Consider the following 10,820-nt stretch of genomic DNA (forward strand, 5'->3'; position numbering starts at 1 on the left):
AGTTCACAGTTCACGTATTGCTGAAGCCTGGCTTGGAGAATTTTGTGCATTACTTTACTAGCATGTGAGATGAGTGCAACTGTGCGGTTATGAAACATTTTTTTTGTAAATCTGCCTCACCCTTACAATGTTACATTGAGATGGTCTATATAATTGTCCACATTTTCCCCTAGAGGTTAGGCCTATGCACGGTGACCGGCATAGGATGAGCTCAACGTATTTGCTAAGGAAGACGATCTCCAAATGAAGCCTGCCTTTTCTTAAGTTGTATGAACTGCCTTTTCTAGCAAAAAAGACATAGACTCTCCCCCTTGCCAACATCTGCCATGAACTTCAGTTTGAGTGAGGATCTTGGCTACCTGAACCAAGCCTCCATGCTTTGATGGATGACATAAAAACGAGTTTGGCCTCCTTGCCCTAGTCAAATACATTCAGGCTGCATTTAGTCACTTCTCTCCCAAAATGATAGAAATTGGTTGTGCTGCATTTCTTTGTTTCTTCCAATTTCAACCCAAAATTTTCCATGTGTCGCATGCTGAGTCAAATAGCATGGTTCTTCTGATGAGTTTCTTTGAATTAAGAAACTCTTGACCAATAAGTTTATTTACTTTGTTTTGATATCCCCACACATAAATAATAAAACAAGCAAAACCTAAAATGGATTAGGTTTAATCTGGATTAAAATCTATCAGTTTTAGGTATTTTTGGTGTTCTCCATTTTTCAACAAATCTGTTGGTCATTTTTCAACAAATCTGTTGGTCATTTTTCTTAGGAGCCCAAGAAGAGATAACAAGGGTTTTGTTGTCAGTTGTGGTTGGGTTTTCCTTTTGTCTCTCCATTTATTGTCTTTCTTTTTTCCAGATAGCATTTTCCTTTTTAGAAAAGGCACAAAGTGTTTATTGAACAAATAAAGAGAATTAAGGTTAGTTTTTCTACAAGCTGCTCAACATTTTTTCTTTCTTAGCTGGAGAAGGTGATATGCAGCTGGGTTGTCTATTATGGAATCGACATTTTCAGCAAAAACTCAAATTCTACTCACTGCACCTTTTTCTCTTTAAGACAAAAGAGAGATCATGTCTCAGATCCTCTGTTCAGTTCAGTCAGTTCAGTTGCTCAGTCGTGTCCGACTCTTTGCGACCCCATGAATCGCAGCACGCCAGGCCTCCCTGTCCATCACCAAATTCCGGAGTTCACTCAAACTCATGTCCATCGAGTAGGTGATGCCATCCAGCCATCTCATCCTCTGTCATCTTCCTCTCTTCCTGCCCCCAATCGGATCCTCTAGCTACTTCTATTTCATTTTATTTTAGTAAAACCATTCTTTTCACTTATGTTGCCTTCAGATTTCCTCTTTTGAAGTGAATATGGATGTAGGCATAGAAATATGGCAGATGTTTCTATGTCTGGAATAGCACAGTGACCATCGGTATTTCTTACACTCTTTGTCCTACACAATCCTGTTAAGTGAAGTGTGGTTCACTTCTAAGCAATAGAATGGATTTTTTTTCTTTTTGAGTTGAGAATGAAGTCTCCCCCTTTCCAGTTGGCCTCCACATTTCTCACTTTCCCATTGGGCCTGCATATTAGAACACAGTACCTCCTAATAGGCTCCTGTTCGGAACATTAAATCTGGAAATGTTTTCTCTAGAGCTGCATGGAACGTGACTGGAATCACTCTGGGGGACTTGTGTCCCCACAGTATCTGACCCACATTTCCAGGTTCTTATCAGTTTGTGTCAGTAGAGAAAAGGACACTGAGATAAGTCAGTAATAAGCCAGAGTCACCTCTGTCCTGACATAGGTAAAGCTGCTGGGGACCTCAAGATTCCAGGCTCACCCCGCAAGGCAGTGTTCTTATGTGGAATGACTAGCAAGTTTCATTCTATTTTTTTCCACCATCTACCACCACCAGCAATCTCCCATCTCCCTCTTTGCCCTGTCGCCCATTTTAGGAATAACTGGGCAACTCTATACGTCTTCAGTCCTTTTGGGGATTTTGTTATTCCTTGTTCATTCTGAAGCACAAGCTTTCACCATTTACTTCAACCATTATTCCTATAAGCTTTCTGTACTCTTACATCATTAAGCCAAATTGTAATGTTTCTGAGAGCCATGAGATCTTAGGAAACTGTATTTATTTACATTCAGACACCCAGTACACATAGGCTTGTCTCTGCTGCTGCTACTGCTAAGTCACTTCAGTCGTGTCAGACTCTCTGCGACCCCATAGACAGCCTCCTACCAGGTTCCTCTGTCCCTGGGATTCTCCAGAGAAGAACACTGGAGTGGGTTGCCATTTCCTTCTCCAATGCATGAAAATGAAAAGTGAAAGTGAAGTCGCCAGTCGTGTCCAACTCTTAGTGACCTCATGGACTGCAGCCTACCAGGCTCCTCCATCCATGGGATTGTCTAGGCAAGAGTACTGGAGTGGGGTGCCATTACCTTCTCTAGGCTTGTCTCTAACTTAGCTTAAACAGTTAAAGACATTATTACAACAAAGGAATAAAAAGCACAAACATGTGACCCCCTGCCTGAAAATAACCTGTATTCTACTTGTTTATGCTATAACTTTATCACTTTCAGACAAATAAATCCTTAAAACCACAGAAAGCTTATTTTAAGTGTGTTAAGTTTGGACAGCATTGAATAAGCACGAATTGTCAGACATAATGTAGAATTAATAAACTATTAGGAAAAACAAAGTCAAAGCTTTTGTTTTCCTCAGTCTACTTTTCAGAGTTGTGTAATTTTCACTCATCCAATTTTTAAAATCCATTACAAACTCACTCTTAAACTGTTTCCAGAGACTATACAGATTTGCCATTCTGGAAATGAAACTTCTTTTTAAACCTAAACAGATAGCTTTAATTTTTGGTGGACTGGCATGAAAAGAATGCTACATTAGAAACTGAGGCAATTCAACTCAAAGTTTTTGTTATTTGCATGTGTGTTTCAAAATATATTTTACTTTTCTCTTCAGTGAATTCCAATCTTTGCACTATTAAGAGACTTCAGAAGCAAAAGTTTAAAGTGAAAATCAATTCCACATTTCTAAAAATAGGAAGTCCTAGCTTAACTGAAGTGCTCATTTATTGCAAAGCCAATAAACTAATTCCACTAAGTCCAAAAGTGTCTCCTAAAAGATTCCAAAGATAAGAATATTTTCAACTTTGTTAAGCTGTACAAACATAAAAGGCTCTCCCTCCCTCTACCCACAAGGATCTTTTCATCCAGTTACATCAGGGTAACTTGAGCCGATGCTACAATTGGAGCCTCCCTGACCCTTTACCTAGTTATTTCAGCTGCTGCAATAGGACTGAAATCTCATAAGAATCCTGAAGGGAGGGGAAAGATTTGTTCTGTTCAATTCATCAACATTTATTGGTGCCTTCTGCATGTGAGACACTAAGATAGAAACTCTGAGGAATGTTAAGATTGCTAGGTCTTGTTCTTTGCCTTTTGTGCATTTATAATCTATACTGGGGCGGGGAAGGGGGGGTGGGAAAGAAAGAAGTAAACACAAAAAGTATCATGTTTCTTAAAATACCAGGTGATAAAAATGTTAAAGTGTGAATTTAAGAGATGCTAGGTTGGTAAAAGTTCTGCTCACAATCATATGCAAATAAATTCAGTGCTTGCCCTTCATACTTAATCCAGGCTGATGAGACATAATTAGAAATCAACAGGGGTTTTTCTGTGTCTCTGAATTATATATCTTATTTATCTGTTCTTTTATCTCTTTCTGACTGAGATTGTTTTAAAGAAAAAAATTCTGAAAACTGAGAAAGTGAGCACAAGATAGGTTACCAAGGAAAAGTGACTCCCTCCCAAACATCAAAAATCAGCATCAAACTTACACAACAATATGAATGCACCTAATACCACTGAACTAGAGACTTAAAAATGGTTAAGATGATACATTTTATGTTATCTGTACTTTGCCACAATTTTTTACATTTTTGGAAAAATATCAGCATCAAGATCTGTTCTGGGGGAAAAGAAAAACAAAGAAAATGCTTTAGAGGGATGAGAATATTTGAAAAAGTAGATGAAAACAAAGCAGTGACCCAAAGGTGATAGTGGGAGTGGGAAGGGAAATACATTAGGTGTTTGGGATTAACATATATACACTACTGTATATAAAATAGATAACAAGGACCTACTGTGTAGCAGAGGAAACTACAGTCAATATCTTGTAATAATCTATAACGGAAAAGAATCTGAAAGACAATATATATAGTCATACATAAATATGTATAATTATATGTATAATTGAATATGTATAATATATGTATAAATATATGTAATATACATTTACATGTATAAATATGTAAAATATATATGTATAATTGAATCAATTTGCTGTGTACTTGAAACTAACATAACATTGTAACTGAACTTTCAATAAAAAAACAACACAAAGCACTGACCTTGCCTTTGAACTTTCCTGTTGCAGATTCGCACATCAGTGACCACACTGTTATTTCCCAAAAGACCATTCAGCTGGATAAGGCATTTCCTGATTGCAGCCATAATTATTGCTCTTAATAATGTTTTGGTCATCCTTGTGCCAACTATAAAATACATCTTTGGATTCATAGGTAAGTTTCCAAAAGGCTTTTATTTAGTCAACTCGAGCTGTCCATAAATGGAGAGCAGGGAACCAGTGATGGGAGGTCAAGGATCCCAGTCCATCTCAGGCTCTTAGAATTCCGAGTAGCCCAACTGGGCTCCAGTTGGTCACCATCCCTTCCTCCTAGGTGACACTGGACTTGATGGACAGGACCAGAAAGTGTTGGTGCTAAAACCTACCTTATAGATCATCTAATCTAGCTGCATTTTCTGACAAACAATGCAGCTTAGCCCTATAGAAGTTAAATCATGTTGGAGTGAACCCAGGGTTTGGACTGAGGTCTTAACTCTGCATCAAGAAAAAAAAAAAAAGAGGAAAGAAGGTAGATTCTACTTAAATGGTCTGTGAGTATCAGATTAGGATTAAAGGATATCTTTGGAGAAAGAGGAGATTGACTTTGTAAACATATTTTTTCTTTTAACTGGGTGACCCATTAATATATTTAATTTTCCATTCTGCTGATTTGAGGGTTTACTCACATTTTAAGTACAATATAAAACTTTATAAAACAATATAAAAACACAGATGTAAGCAACTTGAAAAGTTAGAAGTGGATCAGAAGGGTGTGTGAGGAGTTCAATGGCACCCCACTCCAGTACTCTTGCCTGGAAAATCCCATGGACAGAGGAGCCTGGTAGGCTGTAGTCCATGGAGTCGAGGAGTCGGACACGACTGAGCGACTTCACTTTCACTTTTCACTTTCATGCATTGGAGAAGGAAATGGCAACCCACTCCAGTGTTCTTGCCTGGAGAATCCCAGGGACAGGGGAACTTGGTGAGCTGTTGTCTATGGGGTCGCACAGAGTCGAACACGACTGAAGTGACTTAGCAGAGCAGTATGTGTTTATATTACTAATTTCCTTTAAACCTACAACACTCGGCCTTTTTGTTGTTTATCATGTGTTATGTATTTCTACTAGGCACCTATGATGTTAGATGCATTTTAATTTTATTTATAAATATATTTTGTTTTGAATAAACATCCATGGGCTAATGCTTCGGCCACCTGAAGCGAAGAGCCAACTCATTGGAAAAGACCCTGATGCTGGGAAAGATTGAGGGCAGGAGAAGAGGGCGACAGAGGATGAGATGGTTGGATGGCATCATTAATTCAATGGACATGAGTTTGAGTAAACTCTGGGAAATGGTGAAGGACAGGGAAGCCTGGCATGCTGCAGTCCCTGGGGTCACAAAGAGTTGGACATGACTAAGTGACTGAACAACAAACCATGAGCTTATAGTGCTTTTTGTGCTTTGCTAAGGGTAGTTTTAGACTTGGTTTCTTTTGAGTGTATGCCCTTGCATCTCTGCCTGTTGAGTAAGACTGACTTGTCCTGTGTCTTTCCTCAGGGGCTTCTTCTGCCACTATGCTGATCTTCATCCTTCCAGCAGTTTTCTATCTTAAACTTGTCAAGAAAGAACCTTTTAGGTCACCCCAAAAGGTCGGGGTAAGTAAGGTTTACAATTTCTCCCTTTAAGTTTCCACTATTTAGAGTAAACCAGGAAATGTATGCACATGTTCCAAAAACTGAGTTGATGTACAAGAACTGAAAATCGAAGATGGCTGGAACTCTCTGGTGGAAAAAAGAGAGGTGTAGATTTCTAGCCCTGAGATGATTCTGGGATTTCTTCTCTTCACATATTAAATAGCTTGTGCTAAGTCCTTCCTACCTGTCAAATGCTAATGGAGTTTGCCCACAGGCATACATTTATAACAGTTTCTACCACCAAGCTATTGTTGCACTATCCACAGGAAAATATGCAGGAAGGAATTAGGCTCCTTAGCAGCGTTATGAAAAAATATAAACATTTTGGTCACAGTCACTAGGTGAGGCCCAAAAATGTTGCTTTTCTTTTTCCCTTCTCAGTGCCTTGTTGTCCCCTGTGGACTAAGAACAGAACCATCTGTTGTCCAGTTAGTCTCTTTCCGTGTAATTTATAGTCCTATTAACCTGGGGAGTATATATGTTTTTCCCACAATAGTACTACAAAAATGTATACTAGAAATAATTATTCAATATTAAATATTATCTATGACTGCTTAATAAAGTCTTGTATTAAGCCTTGAAAAGCGCCTCTGACTGACTGACCCTGAATTTTGCCTGTGAGTCATTCTCCTCTCAGGATGGTTTGGGGACTTTAGGAAAGTTTGGTATCAAAAGCTCCTCCCATCATCTTGCCCCCAGATTTCCACTCTTTGTAGTCCATTCTGCTTCGACTTTTATAGCACTGTGACCTTGGTAAATCACTTTTTCAGTTTGACTGGATATAAAAGTGAGTAAAATTATATCCTAGATCCTTCTTAGTGAAAAAAGATTTCAGTTGCTGTTTCTTTTTATGTAGAATTAGGAAGTCTATGTGGTAGTCTATAAGGCCCCTTTTAGTGTTAAATTTGTGAAATATTTATATGTTTATGTAATTACAGGTATATTACAAGTATAGGCATATATGTATATGTTCAGTTCAGTTCAGTTCAGTCGCTCCGTTGTTTCCGACTCTTTGCGACCCCATGAGCTGCAGCACGCCAGGCCTCCCTGTCCAACACCAACTCCCAGAGCCTACCCAAACTCATGTCCATTGAGTCAGTGATACCATCCAGCCATCTCATCCTCTGTCGTTCCCTTCTCCTCCTGCCTTCAATCTTTCCCAGCCTCAGGGTCTTATCAAATGAGTCAGCTCTTCACATCAGGTGGCCAAAGTATTGGAGTTTCAGCTTCAACAACAGACCTCCCAATGAACACCCAGGACTGATTTCCTTTAGAATGGACTGGTTGGATCTCCTTGCAGTCCAAGGGACTCTGAAGAGTCTTCTCCAACACCACAGTTCCAAAAGCATCAATTCTTCTGCACTCAGAAGAAGAATTTATAGTCCAACTCTCACATCCATACATGACTACTGGAAAAACTAGTATATGTATATGTAATTACGTATTAATACACACACATATACCTTGAGGCTTTTTTTTTTCAAGAAATATGCAATGCACATTATATTGTGTGTGTGCTCAGGCCTCTTCAGTCATGTCCGACTCTTTGTGACCCCATGGACTGTAGCCCGCCACGCTCCTCTGTCCTCTGGGGATTCTCTAGGCAGGAACACTGCAGTAGGTTGCCATGCCCCACTCCAGGGGATCTCCTCGACCCAGGGATCAGACCTGCATTTCATATTATGTCTCCTGCATTGACAGGGGTTCTTTACCACTAGTGCCACTAGGCTCTGTTTTGTTTGCTTTTAAAAAAATTTAATCATATCATACATGCTACTCTTTTATAACCTGCCCCTTTTCACCTAAAAGATTGTGAGCCCTCCGTAAGTCATTTAATCTTTTTCTATTACTTGGTTTGTAAGGATTACAGGGTATTCCATTATTTTATGTACCAAATCAATTAACCATTTTTCTGTATTGAACATTTGGATTAAATCTCTCTACTATCGTATTCTTTCCCTCTTTCCTGAGGTAGGGTTCTAAATTGGTTAACTGCTAGGCATGGGCAGCTATAAGAATAATACAATTCAATATGCAAATCAAATGGCTGTCTTAAGTAAACAGCTTATGAAAGCAAACTGCACTAAGGAAGTATAATTTCTGTGTTCCCTAACAAGTTCTTTCTGACTTACAGGCTTTAATTTTCCTCGTGGTTGGCATCATCTTCATGATGGGAAGCATGGCACTCATTATAATTGACTGGATTTATGATCCTCCAAATTCCAAGCATCACTAACCCAAGGAAAAATACTATCTTTTCCTGTTGGAGATGGTTACCAATTATGCTCCCAAAGACATTTTAGTTGTCTTGTTTGGCATGTTATTCATAGGAAGTAACAGGAAGATTCCAAAGATGTTTACCAGCAATATTACCAAGCACCTACAGAAGAGAAAATCATCATTTTTGTCACAAATGGCTATTTATATGTTTAAAATCTGTGGTGCACATTTCCACCCAGGTTTTACTAGAGCAGTGTGTGATGATGTATTTTTGCTTTTGCGTATGCAGAATAAGAGTAGCTGCATGTAATGATCATCAGATAATACTCTTTTCCCTCTCCCCGCAAAAGTACCAAATTTCTGTATTCTCAGAACATCAAGCAAAAATGCCCTGATGGCAAAGCTATCACCATTTAATGCCTTCCCTCAATCTTGCACCAAATACTCCAGGTCTATTTAAAGACATGTATTGTGAACTGTCTCTACAAGTTACATGAGTGATCAGACACTAGGCTGGAGCATTTTATGCTCAACACTAACAAAAAATTTTGCCCATCCCACTTGTGACATTAAATTAATGACTTCTTCATTCAATCATTCTTCTGTAAATATTAAAACATCTTATGAAACATAGAGAGGGGCTTTACTGAAATTATAGAGCACCAGCAAAACAATGCTTATTGCTATACTGAATGTTCTGGAAGCATTTATTAATGTTATTCGCAGTCCTCTTGTCATACTTTTGTCACTGAACAATGCCCTCCCTCTCGTCTTCCATTTTCATTCAGAATTTTTAGAATACCACTATTCATGTGGAGCTACACTACCCAGTATTGTTTAATACATTTTTATTTGATAAACATTCAGTGCAGGAAACTGTGATTGCTTTATGTTTATGTATATAATCTTATTCTGTGGTTATCAGAGTTTTAATGTATGGTACATTTGATTTTTATTTTTTACATGTGTAGTTTTCTCTCTTCACAGTCAAACATTTATGTTATGGGGGGTGGGGGTAGGGAATTGAGTTGATAGGCTCAAAAATCCCCATGTATGTATCTGTCTATTGGGCATATGTTAAATTTGAAACCTGAGTGATATATTCAATAGTTTGGTAATGCTCTTCTTCAGTGTTTACAATATTACCATAATCATCTACAAGAAAATGAGTGTCCTATTTGCAAATAATTATCAATACTAAGGTAGTTCTTTTAATTTAGCAGGTCTAAAATAGGATTTAGTTCATTTTAGCTTGAATAGGTGTTTGCTAACATTGATTTGCCATTTAATACAGTCTTGAGCTATTGTCTATAAAAACAAAAGTGCTAACACTACAAAGAGATGCAAATTACTATTCTCGCTCACTTTTACAACACAGTTACATGAAATGGATTTAAAAATTAGTACTCATTGCCTAGAATTTCTAGATTTGCTCCTTTTTATCTCAATCAGTAGCAAGCACATTTGTTGTATATTTTGGTATAGCCTAGTATGAAATACAGGTGTTATGTTAGTATGATAATATTAAATCATATTTCAATAGTTTTTGCTGGAATGTGCCTTACTTAAATATATATTTGTTTTATGTATTATTCTCTAGAGGCATAATATTGTAAAATGGTGCACTTTATTAGGGAAATTGAGCATTACTAGAAACTATCACGACTTCTCACTTACTATTATTTACCAAATAGCATTTTTAAGATATATTTCTATTTTCAATTCATCTAAAGAGAGTATCAAAATAGAAAATGGGAAAGAGGTGCCTTCTGAGTGTTAAAAATGTTTGATCTGAATGTATTTAAATGTAAATACAATGGATTGATCCAAAAAACTGAAAAGCTGTAACATCTGTATATATTTTAAATGCTTTACATTTGAAATGACTCACTTGAAAGTATCAACATGTAAAATTATATAAATATTCAAGAGCAATACTACAGCGCCAAATAATAAAGCGTCATTTTTTCCTCATGGCCATTTTCAGGATTAGAGTTCACATAGACTGCAGGACAGGCATACATATGGTATATTGTACTGGTTAATTTAGCCCCATTTATAAACAGATGAAAATTTTATTTTCTTATTTCATTTACAGGATGGTTCAATATATTGGGAGGCTTTTTTTTTTATTACAGAAAGTGTATATTGGTATATAATAAATGAATTTTTCAAATGACTATGATGTAATTTTCTTTCTATTGTTGAAGGCATGAAAAATATTATTTATAAGTGAAAACATATTTTAAATCTTAATATTGTCTCTTTTATATTGGTATATGTTCCATTTTTATTGTTACTCTGACATAAAACTAATATTTATAGCTTTCAGAAAATAGTTGCCATCTTATTCTGGCAAAATACACAGCTAATTTGAAATCATGCTTGTTTTGTATCATCCTAGAATGAATGTGGAAGAAACGACTCTCTTAATGGTGAATTAATGAAGAATTTATCTGGGATGGAAAAAGAGGGAATA

At 37.2% G+C, this 10,820-nt stretch overlaps 1 protein-coding gene across 5 annotated transcripts in view; it reads left to right on the top strand.

The window, feature by feature from the left end:
• SLC38A4 (solute carrier family 38 member 4) overlaps positions 1 to 10,521 on the top strand; it is an 85,752-nt gene extending 75,231 nt beyond the window's left edge. For 3 of the 5 annotated variants that reach the window (XM_010805041.4, XM_024991828.2, XM_005206389.5), the window contains exons 14-16: positions 4,458 to 4,602; positions 5,985 to 6,082; positions 8,256 to 10,521. In XM_010805041.4, coding sequence (XP_010803343.2) covers positions 4,458 to 4,602; positions 5,985 to 6,082; positions 8,256 to 8,357 — 345 coding nt within the window. In that variant the 3' untranslated portion in view covers positions 8,358 to 10,521. The remainder of the gene's footprint in view (positions 1 to 4,457; positions 4,603 to 5,984; positions 6,083 to 8,255) is intronic. The other 2 variants (NM_001205943.3, XM_059886483.1) reach the window with 2 other exon arrangements.
• The last annotated feature ends 299 nt before the right edge of the window (positions 10,522 to 10,820 follow it).

This window comes from Bos taurus, chromosome 5, assembly GCF_002263795.3.
Source record: "Bos taurus isolate L1 Dominette 01449 registration number 42190680 breed Hereford chromosome 5, ARS-UCD2.0, whole genome shotgun sequence".
Lineage (NCBI taxonomy): Eukaryota > Metazoa > Chordata > Mammalia > Artiodactyla > Bovidae > Bos > Bos taurus.